The 24,689-nt window shown below is 43.7% G+C and overlaps 2 protein-coding genes across 7 annotated transcripts in view; both read right to left on the bottom strand.

Annotated features, from left to right (window-relative positions):
• The window catches only part of ENOSF1 (enolase superfamily member 1), a 39,043-nt gene extending 22,502 nt beyond the window's left edge, over positions 1-16,541 (bottom strand). The window contains exons 1-2 of one of the 4 annotated variants that reach the window (XM_009192490.3): positions 16,367-16,541; positions 10,204-10,312 (exon numbers count right to left, since the gene is read on the bottom strand). In XM_009192490.3, coding sequence (XP_009190754.2) covers positions 10,204-10,266 — 63 coding nt within the window. In that variant the 5' untranslated portion in view covers positions 10,267-10,312; positions 16,367-16,541. The remainder of the gene's footprint in view (positions 1-10,203; positions 10,313-16,366) is intronic. The other 3 variants (XM_031658732.1, XM_017951597.3, XM_031658733.1) reach the window with 3 other exon arrangements.
• Positions 16,542-21,504: 4,963 nt separating this feature from the next.
• The window catches only part of YES1 (YES proto-oncogene 1, Src family tyrosine kinase), an 85,889-nt gene continuing 82,704 nt past the window's right edge, over positions 21,505-24,689 (bottom strand). For 2 of the 3 annotated variants that reach the window (XM_003914208.5, XM_009192484.4), the window contains exon 12: positions 21,505-24,228. In XM_003914208.5, coding sequence (XP_003914257.1) covers positions 24,020-24,228 — 209 coding nt within the window. In that variant the 3' untranslated portion in view covers positions 21,505-24,019. The remainder of the gene's footprint in view (positions 24,229-24,689) is intronic. The other variant, XM_009192485.4, reaches the window with a different exon arrangement.

The raw sequence follows: 24,689 nt of genomic DNA, 5'->3' as shown, positions 1-24,689 counted from the left end.
GTGCGGTGGCTCATGCCTGCAACCTCAACACTTTGGGAGGCCAAGGCAGGCAGACAACTTGAGATCAGTAGTTCCAGATCAGCCTGGCCAACATGGCGAAACCCTGTCTCTACTGAAAATACAAAAATTAGCAGGGCACAGTGGTGTGTGCTTGTAATTCCAGCTACTCAGGAGGCTGAGGCAGGAGAATCGCTTGAACCCAGGAGGCAGAGGTTGCAGTGAGCCGAGATTGTGCCATTGCACTCCAGCCTGGGCAACAAGAGCAAGACTCCATCTCAAAGGTATATTCTTTTTAAAATTGCATCAAATACGTTTTTTTTTTTTTTTTTTTTTGAGTCTAGCTCTGTCACCCAGGCTGGAGTGCAGTGGCATGATCTTGGCTCACTGCAAACTCCGCCTCCCAGGTTCACACCATTCTCCAGCCTCAGCCTCCCCAGTAACTGTGACTACAGGCACCCGCCACCACGCCCGGCTAATTTTGCTTTTGTATTTTTAGTAGAGACGGGGTTTCACCGTGTTAGCCAGGATGGTCGCGATCTCCTGACCTCGTGATCCTCCCGCCTCGGCCTCCCAAAGTGCTGTGATTACAGGTGTGAGCCACCACACCCAGCCGTTCTGTTCTTTTCTTTTCTTTCTTTTTTTATTTTTATTTTATTTTTATTTTTATTTTTTGTCAGGGTATTACTCTGTCACCCAGGCTGGAGTGCAGTGGCACGATCACGGCTCACCGCAACCTTGACTTCCCCGGCTCAGGTGATCCTCCCACCTCAGCTTCCTGAGTAGCTGGGATTACAGGCATGTGCCGCCAAGCCTGGTTAATTTTGGTATTTTTTGTAGAGATGCAGTTTTGACATGCTGCCCAGGCTAGTCTCAAATTCTTGGGCTCAAGGGATCCACCCGCCTTGGTCTCCCAAAGTTCTGGGATTACAGGCATGAGCCACTGTGCCCGGTCCCATATATGTTTTCTGTGGTTGTCATAAGAAATATCACACAAGTAGAACAGGTGTTAATCCATATACTGAGCTAAACTTCCTGAGTAGAGAACACATTGTGATTGGCTGTCACGTGAAAAACAGAATCATAGATTGACAAGTTTAAATAATCTTCCCAAATTATTTTCCTATTTACTTTGTAAAGTGTTTGAACAATCAGATTCAAAACCAAACCATGCTGGTTCATGTTCCTAAGGAATAAGAAGGCTGACTTAATAGAATTTTTAAAAAGAGAAATGCCTTTTCATTATTGACAAGTATAGAAGATGCCTTGAATTCACAATATAAACTATTAAAGATTAAATAAAATGAATTTGCAATCAGCATGCTATTTGCAAAATGTTAAAATACATGAAAACACTGTCTACAAACATGAAATTTCTTACTATTGACTTTCTTATGATATACTACATTTCTCATAAGTAATTTGAAGGTTAAATTTAATTTGTGTTAGCATTACCATCAATTATTTATTTTTGGTACCTTTAATTATTATTATTATTTTTTAGAGATAGGGTCTCACTCTGTCACCCTGCCTGGAGTACAGTGGCAGGACCTTGGCTCACTCCAATCCCCACCTCCTGGGTTCAAGTGATTCTTCCACCTCAGCCTCCTGAATAGCTGGGACCACAGGCTCCAGCCACCATGCCCGGCTAATTTCTTGTATTTTTGGTAGAGATGGGGTTTCACCATGCCTCCCAGGCTGGTCTCGAACTCCTGAACTCAAGTGATCCACCTGCCTCGGCCACCCAAATTGCTGGGATTATAGGTGTGAGACACTGCACCCAGCACCTCACTGTAATCTTGAATGCCTAGTCTCAAGTAGTCTTTTTGTCTCAGCCTCCTAGTAGCTAGGACCTACACATAACACCACACCAGCTAATGTTTAAATTTTTTGTAGTGACAAGGTCTTGCTGTGTTGCATGGGGCAGCAGGTAGAGAGGTTCTGGAACTCTGGGCTCAAGCGATCCTCCCACCCCGGCCTCCCAAAGTGTTGGGACTACAGGTATGAGCCACCACGTCCTGTGGTATTTTACTTTAAAAGGATTTCTTGGACCTGGCATTCACTCCTGTAATGCCAGTACTTTGGGAGGCTGAGATGGGCGGATCACTTGAGCTCAGGAATTCGAGACCAGCCTGGGCAGTGTGGCAAGACACCATCTCTACAAAAAATACAAAAATTAGCCGGGCATGGTGGTCCCAGCTACTCGGGATGCTGAGGTGGGAGGATCACTTGACCTCTGGACGCAGAGGTTGCAGTAAGCTGAGATTGTGCCACTGCACTCCAGCCTGAGTGACAGAGTGACAGAGCTGGACCCTGTCTCAAATAATAATAATAATAATAATAATAATAATAATAATAATAAGGCTTTCTTGTGTTGTTTAAGATGATGAATAAGTAAAGTAACCCTTTGATCCTTTGCCAATTCTAGGAAACATTTAGCCTATGTTGTGTACATGGCCACAATAATTGAATCAAGCCATCAGCTTAGCTTCAAAGAAAGGAATGTATTCCAAAACATTTTGATAAATTTGTTTGGTGCTGCCATGGATTCAATAGTAAAAGTTTTCAGTCATTTAATAGGACAGTTGTAGAGGTACAGTTTTACTGTCAATAAGATCCTGAGAAGGACACTATGAAAGTGGTGCCCCAGGCTGGGCACGGTGGCTCATGTCTGTAATTCCAGCATTTTGGGAGGCGGAGGCCGGTGGATCACCTGAGGTCAAGAGTTTGAGACCAGCTTGGCCAACATAGTGAAACCCTGCCCCTACTAAAAATACAAAAATTAGCTGGGCATGGTGGCGGGTGCCTGTAATCCCAGCTACTTGGGAGGCGGAGGGAGGAGAATCACTTGAACCCAGGAGGTGGAGGTTGCAGTGAGCCGAGACTGTATTATTGCACTCCAGCCTGGGCAACAAGAGAGTGAAACCCTGGCCTCAAGAAAAAGAAAGAAAGTGATGCCTCAAGCTTTTTTTTTCTCGAGACAGAGTTCAGCCAGTCGCCCAGGCTGCGTGCAGTGGCCGGATCTCAGCTCTCACTGTAGCCAGCCCCGGTGCCCACCACCTCACGCCTCAGCCCCTCCTGAGTAGCTGGGACTACAGCATACCAGCCACCTCGCCCAGCTAGTTTTTGTATTTTGTAGTGCAGAGACTGGTTTCACCGTTAGCCAGATGGTCTCTGATCTCCAGACTCCCGTGATCCACCCGTCTCGGCCTTCCAAAGTGCTAGGATTACAGGCTTGAGCCACTCGCGCCTGCCTTTTTTTTTTTTTTTGAGACGGAGTCTTGCTTTGTCTCCCAGGCTGGAGTGCAGAGGCCCGATCTCGGCTCACTGCAAGCTCCATCCCCCGGGTTGACGCCGTTCTCCTGCCTCAGCCTCCCGAGTAGCTGGGACTACAGGCGCCTGCTACCATACTCACAATGTTTTGTATTTTTTAGTAGAGACGGCGTTTCACCGTGTTAGCCAGGATAGTTTCGATCTCCTGACCTCGTGATCCGCCCGCCTCGGCCTCCCAAAGAGCTGGGATTACAAGCGTGAGCCACTGCCCCCGGCCTCCCCAAGCTTTTAGCACATGCCTGGCTAAGGGTGAAACAGCTCTGAGATGATTGCACACTTGTGGTCAGATGTAGCAGTTAGGGCTGAACCAGCCATTCCAGGTTCTCTAGGGCTTTTGTTAATGGGATACACAATCATTCTGGTTCAGATATTCGTTCCCTAGAATTGTGAGAAGACAGAATCCTCCTCACTCCTTGAAGGTGGATGCTCTTGAATTAAAGAAAATCTGAAGTAAGTCAGTGACTCACAGTGAGGTACACTGACACCAAACCACCGTCTCGGCAATTTGATTGTTGCTATAAATCATTGACTGAAGCGTACCTCTGGTTCACGTCACAATACCAAATGCACTTAACAAAAGCTAAGGATGATCTCATCTTTATGACTCTCAGCGTGCACAAGCAGCACTTACGCATTCATCTGCAGTGTGTGGATTTTTCTTGCTCAACAGGAGACTAGAATTTGTGGCATTTAATAGAAATTTGGGTTGTGAGGCCAGGCACGGTGGCTCATGCCTGTAATTCCAGCACTTTGGGAGGCCGAGGTGGGCGGATCACCTGAGGTCAGGAGTACAAGACCAGCCTGATCAACATGGTGAAACCCTGTCTCTACTAAAAACACAAAAATTAGCCAGGCATGGTGGTGCGTGCCTGTAATACCAGCTACCTGGGGGGCTGAGGCAGGAGAATCACTTGAACCCAGGAGGCAGAGGCTGCAGTGAGCCAGCCAAGATCATACCACTGCACTCCACTCTGGGTGACAAGAGGGAAACTCCACCTCAAAAAAAAAAAAAAAAAAAAAGAGAAATTTTGGTTGTGGCAGGAAATTGACTTGGAAAAGAAAAAAAGGCCCTTGAAGGCAGCTTCTTGCCAACTAAACATAGGGGGTTTTCTTTTGTTTGGGTCTGCTCAGGGACTTCAATTCTCTGGAGCCTTTAGCACTGGAAGGACATTGAGTAAAGTCTGTGGGTGACTTGTGGGTGTCTGAAGTAAGAGTGGTGTCACAAACTATTAAGGCTGGGTTTTAAAAAATTTTTGTCTATTTAAAAATTCTTGCTGGGCGCAGTGGCTCACGCCTATAAGCCCAGCACTTTGGGAGGCTGAGGCAGGTGGATCACCTGAGGTCGGGAGCTCAAGACCAGCCTGACCAACGTGGAGAAACCCCGTCTCTACTAAAAATACAAAATTAGCCGGGGTGGTGGCGCATGCCTGTAATCCCAGCTACTCGGGAGGCTGAGGCAGGAGAATCGCTTGAACCCGGGAGGCGGAGGTTGCGGTGAGCTGAGATCACGCCATTGCACTCCAGCCTGGGCAAAAAGAGCGAAACTCTGTCTCAAAAAAAAAAAAAAATTATTTCTCTGTACATCTTTTTATTTTTTCTATATATTCTTTTAAAAACTAACTTAGTCTACATTGTATATATTATTATATATGTGTCCAAACCTACCGAATATACAACACTAAGAGTGACCCCTATTGTAAACTACAGACTTTGGGTGATCATGATGTGCCGATGCAGGTTCATCAGTTGCAACAAATGGGCCACTCTGGGCAGAATGTTGATAAAGAGGGAGGTTGTGGCTGTGTGGGGACAGGGGTATGTGGGAAATGTTGATAATGAGGGAGGCTGTGCCTGTGTGGGGACAGAGGTATGTGGGAAATCTTTGTAACTTCCAGTTTTGCTGGAAGTTTTGCTTCAGTTTTAACTTCAGTTTTGCTGTGAACCTAAAACTACTCTAAAACAAATTAAGTCTTTAAAAAAAAAAAGGCTGCCTCTGGTTGCTCACGCCTGTAATCCCAGCACTTTGGGAGGCTGAGGCGGGTGGATCACCTGAGGTCAGGGGTTCGAGACTAATCTGGCCAACACAGTGAAACCCTGTCTCTACTGAAAAATACAAAAATTCGCTGGCATTATAGTGGGCACCTATAATCCCAGCTACTCGGGAGGCTGAGGCAGGAGAATCACTTGAACCCGGGAGGTGGAGGTTGCAGTGAGCCGAGATCACGTCACTGCACTCCAGCCTGGGAGACAGAGTAAGACTCTGTCACAAAAATAACTAACTAACTAACTAAATAAAATAAAACAGAAACACGCCAGCCATGGTGGCTTATGGCTTATGCCTGCAATCCCATCACTTTGGGAGGCTGAGGCAGTGGATTGCTTGAACTCAGGAGTTCAAGACCAGTCTGGGCAAAATGATGAAACCCTGTCTCTACAAAAAATACAAAAATTAGCCCAGCATGGTTGCAGGCACCTGTAGTGCCAGCTACTTTGGAGGCTGAGGCAGGAGAATCGCTTGAACCTGGGAGGTGAAGGTTGCAGTGAGCAGAGATCATGCCACTGCACTCCAGCCTTGGCAACAAGAGCGAAACTCCATCTCAAAAAAAAAAAAAAAAAAATTGTTTTTTTTTAAAGAAAAAAGCAAAACAAAACCAAACCCAGGTCAGGTGTGGTGGCTCACACCTGTAATCCTACCACTTTGGGAGGCTGAGGTAGGCGGATCACCTGAGGTCAGGAGTTCAAGACTGGCCTGGCCAACATATAGTGAAACCCTGTCTCTATTAAAAATACAAAAATTAGCTGGGCATGGTGGCACATACCTGTAGTCCCAGATACTTGGGAAGCTGAGGCAGGAGAATCATTTGAACCCAGAGGTAGAGGGTGCAGTGAGCCAAGATGGCACCATTCCACTCCACCCTGGGCAACAGAGCAAGACTCTGTCTCTCAAAAGCAAAACAAAACAAAACAAAACAAAAAACCAAAACATTAGCTAGGCATGGTGGCTTGTGCCTGTGGTCCCAGCTACTCGGGAAGCTGAGGTGGGACAATCACTTGAGTTTGGAAGGTCAAGGCTGCATGAGCCGTGATTGCACCACTGTACTCCAGCCTGGGTGACAGAGCAAGATCTTATCTCAAATCAATTAATCAATAATAAAAACTTTAAAAACATAAAGAAAGAAGGATAAAAAATGAATATTAATTAAGTAAATTTAATAAAGACATGATTTTAAAAAATACCCAACCAAAAACTACATTGGTGTATTCTATACATCTGAAAAACAGCCCTCCCTCTCTGTCTCACACACAAGCACTCTCTTCACAGTAACCCTATGTTTTTTTAATCATAAACGGATGATTAGGTAAGTAAGCAGAAGAACCAGGATGAGCTAATGGCATTTTTCATCTTCAGTGTGAGTGCCGTGTAACACATTTAGTGAGACTGCAGTGAGTCACCTGAAATATGTAGCAAGGTTAAAGTTAAAATGGGTTCTGTCATGTTGTGGTCTGAAAAAGGCAGAAGCCAAAAACCTTAGCATAAAAGAGTCATTAATTAAAGTCATGGAGAGATGGAAATTGATTTACCCTGCCTGAGACATCCACCAAGACAGTGGTGTGGGGCTGGGAATGGAAGAGGGGAGGGGGAGTGAAGGCCCTGAACACTGAGCTCAGCACCCATCCCAGAAGAGCTTCTTATCTATCTTAGTGCCCAGGGCCCCTCCACGTGTGCCCGAGTCGGCAAAGTTTAAAGTCTTGGCTGTTAACAGAGAGTGGGTCCAATGGCCTAACATACCTTGTAAGCTCGCTGAGTTTTATGCAACCTTTGGGGGGGTGTGTTGTAGGGTTTGCAGGATGGAGAAAGACAGCAGCTTCATAAAGTACTCAACTTACAAACAAGGGATAATTAAAGTTGCAGGATAAGCAGAAACATAGCTCACAGCTCTATCTTAGTAAGTGGTTACTATTTTGGGGAAAACTTTAACAGTAAATTGTTTACTTAATAGAGAAAAGGGGGACTGACTCACAGTATGGTCTCCTCTCTCTGCCTGGCAAATTCCTGTTGGCTCTTCGAGACTCACCTCAAAGCAATACTTCTGCTCTGAAGCCTTCCCTGAGCCGTTTGGACAGAGTGAAGTTACCACCTGATATGGGTTAGACATTCTGCACAATTTTCATGTTGAAATGTAATCCCCAGTGTTGGAGGTGGGGCCTGGTGGGAGGTGATTAGGTCATGGAGGTGGATTTCTCATGAATGGTTTAGCACCATCCCATTGGTACTGGCCTTGAGACAGTGAGTGAGTTTCTCGTGAGATCTAGTGGCTTAAAAGCGTGTAGCACCTCCCCACTCTCTTTCTCTTGCTCCTGCTTTCGACATAGGACGTGTCTGCTCCCCCCTCACCTTCCACCATGACTGTGAGTGTCCTGAAGCCTCCCTAGAAGCTGAGCAGCTGGCACCATGCTTTCTGGAAAACCTGCAGAACCATGAGGCAATTAAGCCTCTTTTTCTTTATAAATTACCCAGTCTCTGGTACTCCTTTATAGCAATGCAAGAACAGCCTGGCTTGGAGTGGTGGTTTGTGCCTGTAATCCTAGCACTTTGAGAGGCCCAGGTGGGCAGATCATCTGAAGTCAGGAGACCAGCCTGACCAAACATGGTAAACTCTTATCTCTACTAAAAATATAAAAACGAGCCAGGCATGGTGGTGTGTGCCTGTAATCCCAGCTACTCGGGAGGCTGAGGCACAAGAATTGCTTGAACTCGGGAGGTGGAGGTTGTAGTGAGCGAGATTGCGCAACTGCACTCCAGGCTGGGCAACAGAGCAAGATTCTTGTCTCCAAAAAGAAAAAAAAGAACAGCGTAATATATCCTCTCTCTGTAAAACTTGTACATAATTTAAAAAAATAGTCATTCTCAGACTGCACTATGATCATGTCTTTTATGTCTACTTCTCCAATATGTTTGTGTGCTCCTGATATGTGGGATTCTGTCTTCTTCATCCTTCTTTAACTTTTTTTTTTTTTTGACGGAGTCTCGCTCTTTCACCCAGGCTGGAGTGGAGTGGCACAATCTCAGCTCACTGCAAACTCCAACTTCCAGGTTCAAGCAATTCTCATGCCTCAGCCTCCTGAGTAGCTGAGATTACAGCCATGCATCACCACGGCCAGCTAATTTTTGTATTTTTAGTAAAGACAGGGTTTCACCATGTCGACCAGGCTGGTCTCGAACTCCTTGACTCAAGCAATCTGCCCGCCTCAACCTCCCAAAGTGCTGAGATTACAGGCGTGAATCACCACGCCTAGCCTATCTTTCTCTTTTTAAAATTACTTCAGTGCCTGATGCATGGCAGCACTCAGGAGAAGTCTGCAGAAGGACTGACTTGCCAGACAACTGACCAGCCCTGTGAAGAGCAGAAACAGCAGCCACCTGGGCAGTGTCCATTGCAAGTTCAAGGAAGGTTCCCTTGCCATTCAGACAGACACACACTCACAAACTCACACACTTCTTTTATATGCTTAACAATTTAAAATCTCTCAATGGGCCAAGATTTTTTTCTACAACTACTGAGAGCGCTGATGGTGCAAATATCCATGGGAGAGGTATCACACTACCACCAAAGTTAGAGAAACTCTTTTCCCTCCTTCTAGACCCTTACCCTTCAATCTATTATAATTTGGCTTCAGCCCCTAATAATCCACTGAAATTGACCTGGCAAAGGTCACTGTTTTGTACTTCTTGAATTTTGTACCATGTGCAGGTATGATGTGTTCAAAAAGAGTTGCATTTAAAAGTTCTGAAGAGAAAGTGCTTCGGGCAGTCAGGCGATTCTGCCATGACTTGCTGGGTATCTGCCTGTGCCTCAGTTTTCTTCTCTCTAAAAAATGAGATGGCTCAAGATTACCATTGAGATCACATCCAGCTCTGAGAAAAGTTATGCTCTGTATCTTGTTTAAGAAAACAGAAAATGCAAATAAAAAAAGAATGACGTATTCACAGCTCTGTATGCATCTTAAAGAATCTGCTCTTCCCCAAAGGAGACCTTCGAGATTGGGCGGGGCTAAAGCCCTTTTTTGCCATGAAAATAGTGAACTTGAAACCAATTTGGTGTGAAATATTTTGAAAAGGCTGGGTGCGGTGGCTCACACCTGTAATCCCAGCACTTTGCGAGGCTGAGGCGGGTGGATCATCTGAAGTCAGGAGTTCGAGACCAGCCTGGCCAACATGGTGAAACCCCGTCTCTACTAAAAATACAAAAATTGGCTGGGCGTGGTGGTGGGTGCCTGTAATCTCAGCTTCTCAGGAGGCTAAGGCAGGAGAATTGCTTAAACCCAGGAGGCAGAGTTTGCAGTGAGTTGAGATTGCGCCACTGCACTCCAGCCTGGGTGACAGAGTGAGGCTCTGTCTCAAAAAAAAAAAAAAGAAAGAAATATATATAGAAAAGTGAGTAGACTCACTGTGCACATCACAATGAGCCTTTTTTTGCTGTGGGAACTCACATCTCCTCCCTCTCCTTGCCCTTGGTTACTCACCCACGGCAGGTTGTTAAAGCTCGACAGTGGCCCCGGGTGAAAGGCAGGTGAAAAACATCCTTGTAGCTGTCATTTGACACAGAGAAACAGACTAAGAGTCAAGGATTTTCTAACAGACTAGAGATGACTGCAAGGAGAGAGGCCAAATTCTGTCACTTTTAAATTTCTCCCAGTGAAATAAATAACAAACGATGAAACACTATTTTTACTCACTTTGAGCAGTTAAACACAGAGAAAAACAAGATTGGAACTGAATCTAAATCAAGATTCTAATGAATCTAAAAATCGAAGTTAGAATCTCATCTGAAAATTAAGCATTCTGGAACCTTGAGAGAATCTTCAACTCACCAACTTCAGTGCCTTTTCCCAGAGTGAAGGTGATTCCACACCCCTTGATTCCATCTTCCGCATCAGTTTCTATGACGACATAGGCAGCTGAGTAGTCAGGATCCGTGTGCTGCAGGAGAGAATTCCCCGCCGAAACAATGCCAGCATGAGAAACCCGAAAAGAACCATGAGAATGATGTCACATGAGGACAGACAATGCCACAGGGGCCATACCACAAGAGCTCCCACAGAAGGAACTGTTGCTATACCCCAAAGAAAACAAAGGGCTCTGAATGGAGAAAAGGAATGTCCTCCTGAAAGATCCAAAGTGTTTTTCTTTTTTTTTTTTTTTTTTGAGACGGAGTCTCGCTCTGTCACCCAGGCGGGAGTGCAGTGGCCAGATCTCAGCTCACTGCTAGCTCCGCCTCCCGGGTTCATGCCATTCTCCTGCCTCAGCCTCCTGAGTAGCTGGGACTACAGGCGCCCGCCACCTCGCCCGGCTAGTTTTTTGTATTTTTTAGTAGAGACGGGGTTTCACCGGGTTAGCCAGGATGGTCTCGATCTCCTGACCTCGTGATCCGCCCGTCTCGGCCTCCCAAAGTGCTGGGATTACAGGCTTAAGCCACCGCGCCCGGCCCAAAGTGTTTCAATAAGTGCAACGTATACCTTTTTTTTTTTGAGACGGAGTTTTGCTCTGTCACCTCAGCAGGAGTGCAGTGGCGTGATCTCAGCTCACTGCAACCTCAGCCTCCCAAGTTCAAGTAATTCTCCTGCCTCAGCCTCCCAGGTAGCTGGGATTACAGGCACATGCCACCACACTCGGCTGATTTTTGTATTTTTAGCAGAGACAAAGTTTCACCATGTTGGCCAGGCTGGTCTTGAACTCCTGACTTCAGGTGATCTGCCTGCCTCGACCTCCCAAAGTGCTGGGATTACAAGTGTGAGCCACTGCACCTGATCGCAAGGTATACATTTTTATCACCTGCTTTCAATTAGGTCAAAAAGTGAGGCTCATTTTTATTTATGTATTTATTTTCTAAATAAAAAAATAGAGATGGAGTCTTGCATGTTGCCCAGGCTGGTCTCAAACTCCAGAGCTCTAGTGATCCACCCGCTTAGGCCTTATCTTAAAGTGCTGGGATTACAGGCATGAGCCATCACGCCCAGCAGCGGCTCAATTTTAAGCCAAGGAGTTTTCACTCGCAGCTATCTCTGTCAGCTCTTTGAACAAAGTTACATTCACAAGCAGCTTCAAATTGAACAAGCCAAAGGTTCAGAAAACTCTTGCATAAAATTGGACTGATCTCACAGCAGTTTATAGCAGGGCTGAAAACACAACGGCACAAGGTCAGAGACCAGTGGGGGAAAATGAAGAAGTAAAGCTTCTAGATGAATTCGCTCTTTTTTTGTTTTGTTCTATGTCACGGAATAATGGAGACCCCGAAAAGCCAGGCAGAAGATCTGAATGCATTCTTAAAGAAGAATTTTGCATAAGGCTATAACAATTTATTACTGTTATTATTCTATAATATTTATTGTGCCAGACACACTATATTCTAAGAGCTCTACATGGTTTAATTTAATCCTATAACAGTATTATCAACTAGGTGCTCTTATACCTACTAGAGAAGAGGAAATGAAGTTTTAAGGAGGTTTAGTAATTTGCAAAAGGTCACACAAGTAAATAATATTTTATTATTATTATTATTATTATTATTATTGAGACTGAGTCTCACTCTGTCCTCCAGGCTGGAGCGTAGTGGCATGATCTTGGCTCACTGCAACCTCTGCCTCCTGGATTCAAGTGATTCTTCTGCCTCAGCCTCCCAAGTAGCTGGGATTACAGGCACCCGCCACTATGCCCAGCTATTTTTTTTTTTTTTTAGTAGAGATGGGATTTTGCCACATTGGCCAGGCTCGTCTTGAACTCCTGACCTCAGGTGATCCACCTGCCTCGGCCTCCCAAAATGCTAGGATTACAGGTGTGAGCCACCGCACCCGGCCACAAGTAAATTATGAAGGCAGATTGTAATTCCCTGTATTGGGGATGTTGTGGCTGAGGGAGCTGTATGTGATGGATGGGAGCCCTGAGTCTGGTGTCACAGCCCAGTGGCAGGAAATCAGTGTGATGCATCACTGAGCACCAACTACGTGTCAGAGCTGGTGCAGCTTGCAAGGGTGTTACAGATATGTCTGCCCTTGAGGAGGTTACATTTGAGAAGACCTGGTTATAGGACGGGCATGGTGGCTCATGCCTGTAATCCCAACACTTTGGTAGGCCAAGACAGGAGGACTGCTTGAGCCCAGGAATTCAAGACTAGCCTGGGCAATAAAGCGAGACGCCATCTCTAAAATAAATAAATAAAAAGACATGGTTACAAAAACCTTAATAATATAAGGCAGAACATGCTAAGGCCTGGGAGAGATGCAAACTATGAACGACCGGCAGAGAGCACTGTTAGCTGAATGTGCTTCTTGAAGCGGGAGAAGGCTTTATGATGAAGACAGAATCTGAGCTGGCCGGTCAAGGAAGGGGAGCTTCTCAGCAGTGGGAAGGGGAGTGAAGGGTCTGGGAGGGAGGAATATCTCAGGTGAGGTAGCAGCAGCAGTGCAGAAAGTAAAGGGGTCAGAAGAGGGAGAGACTGGAGTGTATTCAAGGGTTGGTGCCCATCCTGGCTTGGCTGAGCCATTGGGTTCCTGAAGGAGTTGAGCGATGAGGCTGAGAAGGAGACTCCAAGAATTAAAGACCCATCGACAGTTGCTAGGTTCCAAGAAGAGGAAGCAATGGAAAAAGGAAACCTTTCACTGAAGCCTCAGATGAGGGTCAACAGGACGAGATGAGCCAAAAGTGACTTGAAGCTTTTGGATCCCTGTGATTAGCAGAATGATCCAAGATGGGTCAGGAGGGAGGGGCGGCAGGGTATGGAAGATGACTTCCGATTTAGACAAACTGCGTTTAGCATGAAGGTGAAAAACCTAACAGGAAGTATCCAGACCTATGGGTTAAGGAGGCAGCTCTGGAAATGAGATCTGGGAATCTCCAGCATAAAGGGCGGCACCAAAGCCAGAATGTGGAGAAGGTCTTCATGGGAGTGTGCAGGGAGACGGGGAAGATGCTGAAGCCTGAGTCTGAGAAAGGGAAGAAGGGGCCAGTGGAGGAAGGAGGAGCCGTCAGAAAGGCAGGAGGCCATGAGGGGAGAGAGCCCACGAAGAGGTGGCTGACAGCGGAAAAAGTATCCGAGGGTAAGGACAGCCAAAGGAGAAATAACAGGGGCAATTCACAGAGAAGAAAGGAACATAAATCGATTTCAGATTAAGAAGGAGGTAAGCCCGGCATAGTGGCTCATGCCTGTAATCCAGCACTTTGGGAGGAAGAGGCAGGTGGATCCCCTGAGCTCAGGAGATCGAGACCAGCCTGGACAACATGGTGAAACCCTGTCTCTATCAAAAATACAAAAATTAGCCGGGTGTGGTGGTGCGCACCTGTAATCACAGCTACTCCAGAGGCTGAGGCATGAGAATCATTTGCACCTGGGTGGCAGAGGTTGCAGTGAGATGAAATCGCACCACTGCACTCCAGGCTGAGCGACAAGCGAGACTCAGTCTTAAAAAAAAAAAAAAAAAAAAAAAAAGCAGGAGTCTTTAGCAGATTTTGAGGATCGCTTTATTGCTCTTTCTTGAAAATATCCTACTTGTGATCAGGGAGGCTCACTTTGCTGCTAAGTGCTGATGGTCCAGCATGCCTCACGGGCAGGTGAAGCCATCTCCATGGTGAACTGCAAAGCAGCTCATTCTAAAAGAAGGCACTTGAGAGTTGGCCCACAACATGCGCCCTATCTCCCCAAGATAAAATGCTTAAATATTTAGGAGCTTGCAATACAGGCATTAGATAATGTCTCCTCACCATGTGTTAGACACCACTCAGGCCCAGAGGCAAATTCCATTTCTTGAATTATTCTACAGTAAACCAGGCTGTCTTTTGAGACAGGGTCTCTCTCTGTCACCCAGACTGGAGTGCAGTGACACAATTACAGCTCACTGCAGCCTCGACCTCCCAGGCTGCAGAGATCCTCCCACCTCAGCCTCCTGAGTGGCTGGGACCACAGGTGCACGCAACTAAGCCCAGCTAATTTTTGTATTTTTTTGTTGAGACGAGGTCTCACTATGTTGCTCAAGCTGGTCTCGAACTCCTGGGCTCAAGCGATCCACCTGCCTTGGCCTTCCAAAGTGCTGGGATTATAGGCTTGAACAACCACCACGCTCAGCCAAACCAGGCTGTCTTAATATTTCACAAATCCAAAGTCAAGTCTAGATTAGGGGTTCCTTCTGCTTCAGTTTCCTCAGAGGGAATAGTAATTACAGCCAACCCCTCCTTTTTTCTTTAGAAACAAGGTCTCACTGTGTCATCCAGTGCCCAGGCTGGAATGCAGTGGCACGATCATAGTTCACTGTAATTGAACTTCTGGGCTCAAGTGATCCTCCTGCCTAGGCCTCCACTTAGGATTACAGGTGTGAGCCTCCTGCCTGGCCTATAGCCAACTTTACTGATGGCCTTCTCTGAGCCAGGCTCTTTACAGGTATCTCATTTACAGGTATAAAGTGAATATTATTGTACCCATTTTACAGATGAGAAACCTAGGCTTAGAAAGATTGTGTGACTTACCCACAGCTGCTAAAGCTTCACAGAGGCAAAGGCAGTTGCATAAGATTGAGTGGATTCTATAAGACAGTAAAATTTCAAACATTTGAGTTCCATAAAGGATTGCCTGCTGGGTGTTTTAAGTCATTTACCAACATCATATAAGAAAGGACACATGAAGATTTTAAAGAGGATGACAGCCTGGGCCCTGTCAAAAAAATACAAAAAGAAGCTGGGCTTCATGGCGCACACCTGTAGTCCCAGCTACTTGGGAGGCTGAGGTGGGAGGATTGGTTGAGCCAGGGAGGTCAAGGCTGCTGTTAGCCATGATAGTACCGCTGCACTCCAGCTTGGGCAACCGATAAGAGACACTGCCTCAATAAATAAACAAATAAATTTTAAAAATAACATAGAATAAAATTTTTAAAATGCAGGATGAACTTAATCTCAAAAAGGACATTCTTTTGCATTTAAAAACTTTCTTTAACGAGAGGTCTATTTTTATAAAACATTTCAGGTACAGAAAGAGTATAGATAATGTAATGAACACCAGCTTGCCATCTACCCAGTTTAGGAAGTAAAACATTACAGTGGGAATTAGAGACCTCGTGGTCCCCTCCGTGACCCCATTTCCTTTCCTCCCTACTGGTAACCATTTTCCTAACATTGCCGTTCCTCACTTTCCGGCATACTTTCACACATTCACTACATGCCCACACAACTCTGTTTTTCTAGCGCGGCCAGTCTCATCAGTGGACCAAGACGGGCACTGAGGACCCAGAGGGGAATAGGCTCCCTGAAGACCCTGCACAGTGTTTGGGAAACACCGCTCTAGACGGGGGAGGGGAGGGAAGGCCTGACGTTCTAACACCCTCAGTAAGCAAAAAAGACCTTCAGCATTTAGGTAGGAGTCAGAGTTCCTGCCCTTACTTTATTACATCTCTTAAGACTGATACTTGCATCAATCCTTTCTAACCATGTTTGAGGGTAATTTCATGAGAGCTCCCTCTCATGTGACCCGGTTATCACGCGCTTGCTTTCTCAACCCGACTGTGACACCTTCATTTCATGGACGGGTCCAAAAGACCCAGAGGTTTGGATCTTCTCCAAGTCACACAGCAAGCTGCGGAGGCGGGATCACCACTCCAAACTCCCAGCCCCGGCCTTCCTGTTCTCCCTCACGGTGAACCCCGTCGCGTTCAGGGTACAGAGGAAGCCAGCTGGCGCTGTGCTCTAGGGTTTCATTGGCGGGAACCCAAGAAATAATTTTGCTGCTATTGCCTGTTATGCATTCTACCATTTCCAGCAAAATGTGAGTCGTAAAAGTAAAACCAGGATATTCTAAACTCCAGCAAAGAAAAAACCCAGGAGAGTGGAAAGTTTCTGGATACTTATACAATTGCTCCAAGGCATGAAAAACGAGTGTTTGCTCCAGGCGCACCTCCCACCGTACAGAAGCAATGGGTTCGAAGTTGGGAAGCTACCCGGGGCCTGCAGGTCTGCAGTCGGCGGGGCGAGACGGACCGGGCCGCAAGCCGCCCTTACCATGGCGTCTGAGCCGTGGCCCCCAAGCGACGTCGGGAAGCGCACGTCCCGGACCGAGAGCCGGGAGATCCTGCCGCGCACCATGCTCCCCGCACCCCGCAGCCGCGCCACCCGTGCGGTCAGGACTGGTCGGTCAGGACTGGTCGGGATCTCCAGTGCGCGGCGGGAGGGTGGGAGCGCGGCGAGGCGGGGCACCGTAGGGGCAAAGAGGGCGCTCATTGGCCGCGCGGCCGCACCTCGTGAGCTTGGCCCCACGGGAGCTCCAGTCCCCGTTCGGGGCTCCCCGGGGCGCGCTCAGCCTTCCGCTGTTCCCTTCTCAGCCTGGAAGGAGCTGAACCCGCTAGGGTTCGCTCAGGGCCGCCGCGGAACCTGGGCGGGCAGGAGGCCTCGCGCCAGGTCGGCACCTCCGCGGGACCCTGCTCGGCCGGAATTGAAGAATCGTGAAGGGACCTGCCCGGGAGCGGCGCCCTGGAGGGAGACGTCGGGTCTGAGCGAGTGCATTTGCTCAGCGGCAGATTCCGGCCAGTGGCTCAGCTCCCGACCCGAGGCCGCAGGTGTCGCCAGCGTACCCAGGAGAGCAGTGCGCTAGAAAATGCTAGGTCTTTTTAAGTGCCCACAGTCTCAGTTTGCCACCTGATAAATTAAGAGGCAGGTCATCATTTATTACACCCATACTGATGCAGGGTGTTTTAAATACCTTACCTCAGCCTGTAATCCCAGCACTTCGGGAGGCCGAGGCGGGCGGATCACCTGAGGTCAGGAGTTTGAAATCAGCCTGGCCAGCATGGCGAAATCCCGCCTCTACTAAAAGTACAATAATTAGCAGGGTGTGGTGGTGCGAGCCTGTAATCCCAGCTACTAGGGAGGCTGAGGCAGAATTACTTGAACCCGGGAGGCGGAGCTTGCAGTGAGCCGAGATCGCGCCGCTACACTCCAGCCTGGGCGACAGAGGGAGACTCCGACTCTAAATAAATAAATAAATAAATAAATAAGGCTGGGCGCGGTGTCTCACGCCTATAATTCTAGCAGTTTGGGAGGCCGAGGCGGGCGGATCCTGAGGTCAGGAGATGGAGACCATTCTGGCTAACACGGTGAAACCCCGTCTCTATTAAAAATACAAAAAATTAGCCGGGCCTGGTGGCGGTCACCTGTAGTCCCAGTTACTCGGGAGGCTGAGGCAGGAGAATCATCTGAACGTGGGAGGCAGAGGTTGCGGTGAGCCGAGACTGTGCCACTGCACTCCAGGCTGGGCGACAAAGCGAGACTCCGTCTACAAAATAAAAATTAAAAAAAAAAATTTAAAAATTAAAAAAAAAACACAGGGGCCAAGAAAATTCAATGAGTAAGACAGTCTTTCCAACAAATGGTGCTCGAACAATTGAATATCCCTATGAACGAACAAAACAACCCTGGATCCTTACCTTGTATCATACACAAAAATCATCTCGAAGTGGAATATAGATCCAAATTTTAAGAGCTAGAATTATAGAACTTCTAAAGAAAACACAGGAGAAAATCTTTTTGTACTTGGATAAAACAAACTTTCTTAGGACATTAAAAGCATGAATCATAAAAGAAAAACATTGTCAATTAAATTATCAAAATTAAAAATGTTTTCTCTTCGATAAAAAACCATTAAATAAATGAAAACGCAAGCTGTGATTGAGAGAAAAATATTTGCAAAACATCTGTTAAAGGACTTGTATGCAGAATATTGAAAAAATTACAACTCAGTACGATGACAACTTGATATAAAAAATGGGCAAAAGACTTTAATAGACATTCCACCTAAGCAGATATATGAATTTGAAATAAGCTTATGAAAAGACTCAACATTATTAGTCATTAGGGAAACGCACATTAAAACCACAGTGATGTACTACTAAGACGCACCAGGATGGTTACAATTAAAGGGACTGGCAATACCAAGTATTGGCAAGGATGTGAAGCAGCTGGAACTCTCATACATTGCTGGAGGAGTGTGAAAGGGTACAGCTTCTTTGGAAAATAGGTTATCAGTTTCTTAGAAAGTTAAACATTCATGTACTATACAACTCAGTAATCCTACTCAGGTAATTACGCAAGAGAATTTAAAACCTATGTTTAAAATAAAAACTTGTATTTGAATGTTCATAGCAGCTTTCTGATAGCCTAAAACTAGTAACAACCTAAACATCCATCAACTGGTAAAAGGACAAAACCAGGATGTAGTACACATCCACACAATGGAATATTACTGAGCCATAAAAACATGAATCTCAAAAGCATTATACTAAACGAAAGACATCAGACACATTGACTACATATGATTCCATTTATATAAAGCCCTAGAAATGTACAATTACAGTCTCAGAAAACACTCAGCGGTTGCCAGAGGTCAGGGTGAATGGAAGAGGTTGACTGTAAAAGGGCATAATGGAATTTTCTGAAATGATGGAAATGTTCTGTGATTCTGGTAGTGGTTTCATGGCTGTATACATTTGTCAAAAACTCTAGTGGTACACTTAAAATGGTGAGTTTGTTGTATGTAAATTATACCTCAGTAAAACAAAAAATATTGCTTTGGGGTGCTGCCTCCTCTTTGAATTTGATTCTAAGTTTGAATTTTCTTTGAAATTGCACTTAAAACTGCAAAAATGTTCTCTTGTATTTCTTTTAGATTGGGTTTCTTCTGGTTCCACGAGTTTTTCAAAATTTCTGCTGAAGTGATACCACCCTTTTCTAACTTTCTAGCAATTATAAAGATTACAAAAACCAACCAAACCAAGTTTGCCATCTAGTTCCACGGTATATCCTCTCAGTGTTTTAGGAGACTAAGACTTTCCATGAAAATGGTGCAATTATGAGTGAATAAGTGGAATTTAATAAACTTTAAGGGCCACACCACTTTAATTCAGTTATTAGAATCACTGTCAACCTTTTTGGTCAACTGCAAAGTTATTTCTCTCATCTCTATTGTCACAGGCTAGTGACAATTTTTTACTTGGATTTTCAAAGTCCTCCAACTTACTCAAGTTAACTTGACCTTTAAGATCGCAGTGAAGCTGGATTGAACCCCTATGCCATGTCCCTGTGAAATCCAGTGTCTCTCCAAGTATCTCTGGAAGTACTTGGTAGTCTTTTCTTCTACTGACCTGATTTATTTCCCGAATTTCCCCATTGCATTTAAGCTAGGTTATGAAATCCATCCCTATCCTTTTTTGTAGCTTGTCATTACACCTTCTGGCCGTGACCCCAATTCCTTTTCTTTCCTAAGGTCACTGACTCACGGTTGTGTGTAGCCAATTTGCAGGAAGGTTTGGGGTAGCAAGGACTCTGCAAGGATCTTAAAATTGAATACCGCCATCTGTTTCTTCAAGGTCCCAGGGGCCATTCCTGCTACTACAGAATTTGCACATATTATCTACTTAGCTTTTATTGTTTTACTGTCATTTCTAGTTCTATTTTTTTTTTTTTGAAACAGGGTCTCACTCTGTCACCCAGATTGGAGTGCAGTGGCGCGATCGCAGTTCACTGCAGTTTCTACCTCCTGGGCTCAAACAATTCTCCCACCTCAGCCTCCTTAGAAGTTGGGACCACAGGTACGCACCACCATGCCCAGCTAATTTTTGTACAGATGGGGTTTCGTCATGCTGCCCAGGCTGATCTTGAACTCCTGGGCTCAAGCGATCCTCCAGACCAGACTCCCAAAGTGTTGGGATTACAGGCATGAGTCACTGCACCCAGCCTCCTTCCTATTCATTTTAAAATTCAACTCGTAAGTTATTGAATTGCAGTATAACAGCTAATTGAACATTCTGTCCAACAGTTTTAGAAGAAATGGTTTACTAATATTGGAAAAATAGACACTGAAAAACTCATTTAAAAAATATTTGTTTTGGGGCAGTTGTGGTGGCTCACGCCTATAATCCCAGCATTCTGGGAGGTCGAGGTGGGCGGATCATCTGAGGTCAGAAGTTCGAGAGCAGCCTGGCCAACATGGCGAAACCCTGTCTCTATTAAAAACACAAAAATTAGCTGGGCATGGTGGCATGCACCTGTAATTCAAGCTACTCGGGAGGCTGAGGCGCAAGGATTGCTCTAACCTGGGAGGCAGAGGTTGCAGTGAGCCAAGATCGCATCACAGCACTCCACATTGAGTATAAAATGTGCCTGGCCCTTAAGCCACATTTTATACTCAACTTCCAAATGAATTAAAATGCTTTTTAAAAAGCATAACCTATAGGGCTGGGTGCAGTGGCTTATGCCTGTAATCCCAGCACTTTGGGAGGCCGAGGCAGGTGGATCACTTGAGCTCAGGAGTTCTGAGACCAGCCTAAGCAAATGGCAAAACCCTGTCTCTACAAAATATCAAAAGTTAGCCAGGCAAGGTGGCTCACGCCTGTACTCCCAGCTACTTGGGAGGCTGACGTGGGAGGATTGCTTGAGCCTGGGAGGTCGAGGCTGCAGTGAGTCATGATGGTGCCACTGCACTTCAACCTGGGCAACAGAGCAAGATCCTGTCTCTCTCTCTCTCTCTCACACACACACACACACAAGCACAAACTATAATATGGATAGATGAATATTAATCTTGGGGTAGATGAGGACTTCTAAGCATAAAAAAGGAATGAACAGATTTGACAATCTACAAATGTACAACTTACATGTCAGAAATTATATGGAAAATTAAAAGGCAAACAGGAAACTAGAAAAACATTCTTAAATTGAGGAACTATTGCTATACTACAAAAATAAACGTTTACTAAATGAGGTGTTTTAGAAATCAGAGAAAAAGCCAATAATTTTAGATAGTAGTAAACGGTAATTAACACTATTATCTTATTGAAAATAAATGCTTTTGAATGACCATTCAAAATTTAGTACTATTTTATTTTCATTATACCTATATAATAAAATAATTATAAAACACACAGAGATAAGGCTCATATTTTCCTTTTTTAGAAAATTAAGCCCCTTAATTTATAATAAAACTGGTCATTCTATTTTATATTCTTTACAGAGATTGTGAATAGCTCCACTCAGATTACTTAGGTTTCTGCATTAACTGTATTTGCTGGTATAATTTTAAAAAGAAGAAAATGCTTATAAAAATAATGTCACTCACTTGACATAGAAAATTGACCACAAAGAATGAGTTCAATAATGTTCTGAATTTAATAAAGGATTGATTAAATTCTGCTCAGTAGTTACAAGTAACTGAACATTTTTTCCCCAATGGAAGAATAAATTCAGAATATACCAATTTTTAAAAAATGAATGAGAATATGAACGGCAACTAAAAGGACTAATAGGTGCATTCAATGAGAATTTTTTATTTCAATTATCCACAAAACAGTATTACAATACTTTATAAAAATATTAAGTTTAGGCTACCATTATTCATTAAAAAAAGTGTGCTAGAAGGCTGTTTTTGCCAACTTCCTTTTTTGGTAAAGGTTAACTTCCACTTTAAGACACTGAAGACGAAGAGCTGTTGGAAAAAATCTCCAAATTTACAAAGTTGTTTATTTTTCTTGGCAATTTAAAAATACAGAACAATTTAAAATGAATACACATTAAGTTAGTGTTTTATCCCTACTATGCAATTGTTATTACATAAGGAACTGCTCCATTCAGTTAAAACCTAATGAATACCATCAACTTTTCCTGGCTTACTTTCCTGATTAGATTTAGTACATACACATAATTTTGTTACCCTTTTGAATATGCTCAGAAAAATTACAATATCATAGTTCACATAAAGCCCTTAAAAAAATCTCGTGTCACAAGTTGTTGACAAGAGGAAATAATGACAGCACTCTTCTTAGGAAGACCCTCTTGGCAGAGAGTGTCAATACTAAGCAGGTTACGTAAACAGAAAAAAACAACCACAATTTTTAGTACCAGAACTATTGCCAACTTGCATGAAGTCCACCTGTCACATTTTAAAATGGTTTGAATTTGAACATATATGCCATGGCAAAGAAATTCAAATTTGATGATTAAAATCAGGTAAATAATGATAGTTAAGAATTATATCCTGAAAATAGAGGGGCCTAATATAAGATTAAGGTGTGACTATATGAGAGTATTTTAAAACATATACACCAGATCTTCATTTTATCAGATTCGATTTTTCCTCTGCTAGACACTTAAACCACTAATGCCGCCATTCAAATCTGTATTTTGAAATTACTGAGTTACTCTTAAAAATCAGTCTTATTTTGTATGTTTCACTTTTGCACTTTAGGGTAAAAACTGTTCCCTTTTCACCGCTGTTAATATTCAGACTAAGTTTTCCTCCCCAAATCAACCATTTAATGTATTCTAAAAGGGAAAAAATGATCACCATTATGTAGACTTTAAAAGCAAAAGTAGATTCAAACATGATTTGAAAACTGGAGTCCTAAAAATGTTTTACATTAAAGTCATATCCCACAGGAATGAATGTGAAGCCGTAACTTCACTATTCTGAACAAATATCCATTTAGTGTGTAAGAAAAATTAGTTTTATAGTTATACCTTATAACTCTTAAAAGTCTCAGAACATAGCTAAGTGAGGAGCTTTGAGTGCCAGCAAAGCCATTTTGTCACTCCATGACATCAACATTAAACATCACATTCCATCCCTCTACTTGTAAAACTTTCACATTTTCTTTTCTCGTATTTCTTTTAAATACATTTTCCTCTCTGTTCATCTATATTCACCATGAGCAAAAGTGCATTCAAATCCCTGATCTGGTCATATTTTCTATTTGTGGCACCCATCCCCATAAGGACATATTAGCAATATCTCACAGTACCAAATCTATTTTTTTAAAAGGGCTTTTTAAATGCTGGGTCTTACTTAGAATGCTATCTAAAGATTAAAACATTTCCCCTTTCATTGGACAGTAGTTTCAATTATATATTGCCTTAAAAGATCAATGCAACCTCATACAAGATTAACTCACTTTCTAGTTACCTTCATTATTCTAAGACAAACTCCTCAGAAAAGGACTGAAGTGGAAAACTTCTTATTCTTTCAGTTCCATGAATATGAACATTAATGTACTGCATTATACTTTCAAATTCCACTTCTGTGGTCTAACATTTAATCAAGTTTGAGATCCTGTTTATATTCCTTTTGAAAAACCTGGCCCATGTCCATGCAAAAGAAAGCATATATTAAGATTGCATATTGACTGTTTAACTTAGAAAAAACTTTTGAGAATAATGCAAGAAACTTTAAAAACTGGAATGGAATCATTTGGTCCCATGTACTCCTTAATTTTAGATTTTATTACAGTATAGCTTTTTATCTCTCAAGTTTTATCTGTAACAATAAATAATTTTCTTTGAGCAATTCTAACTGTGGGGAAAAAAAGAAAGGAAATGATTTATAAGCAGTAGCCTCATTGCCCTTCATTACCATGCTATCACCCACACTGTCATCAGTATCTTAGCTCTATTTTCTTTGGACCCTGAAATACGTTGGAAAATTCATCATTGGTACATTAGAGTTTAATACTTGGGGGAAAAAAAGTGGTTTTGTGCAACCATATCTGGGATTCCAGTTTACATTAAAAACATGCACAGTAAAGAAGATTTTCTTCTTTTGATTCCTGTAGAAACTCTACACAAGTTCTTTACATTTTGGCAGATTTGTGCATATAAAATAGGCTACTTGAATTATAAATTTTCTCCTGGCTGGTACTGTGGCTCTGTAGCAGTGAAGTAGTCTTCCAAGAAGGACTGAATATATTCAAATGTTGGTCTTTCATCAGGGTCCTTCTTCCAACACAGATTCATCAATTCATGGAGGGATTCTGGACAGCCCTGAGGGCAGGGCATCCTGTATCCTCGCTCCACTTGTTCCAGTACTTCACGGTTCACCATACCTAACACACAAGATTAAAACATGAAAGAACAATGGTCCTGACTACCACTAGGAAAACATAACAAACCCCCTAGCCACTAACTGATTCAAAGTATATTAAGTTTATTTAGTGAAATAATTCTTGTAACAAAGCAACAAAATAAATTTTAAACATGAGAATATCAAGAAGAGCTTAGAAAATGTTAATCTATGTTTTAACATGTCTAATTTTTCATTCCATCTTATATCTTATTTTTAATACTAATGTCTTCAAAAGCCAACCTCATTTGATTAATAAGAATTTAGGGTGCCACTATGAGGTACTGGTACTTTCTAATATTAACATTTAACAATGACCAAACTTGGGTTACTGAGGAATGGTGGCAAGATCGTGTCTAAAAGAACTTTAAAACAGGAATTCAGAAGAAAGTTCTAGTCTTGGTTTTGCCAAATATACTAACTACATAACTTTATAGTGAATTA

Source organism: Papio anubis, chromosome 19 (genome assembly GCF_008728515.1).
Source record: "Papio anubis isolate 15944 chromosome 19, Panubis1.0, whole genome shotgun sequence".
NCBI classification, from domain to species: Eukaryota; Metazoa; Chordata; class Mammalia; order Primates; family Cercopithecidae; genus Papio; species Papio anubis.
Note: the sequence above shows the minus strand (reverse complement) of the source record. Positions and strands in the feature narration are given on the sequence as shown.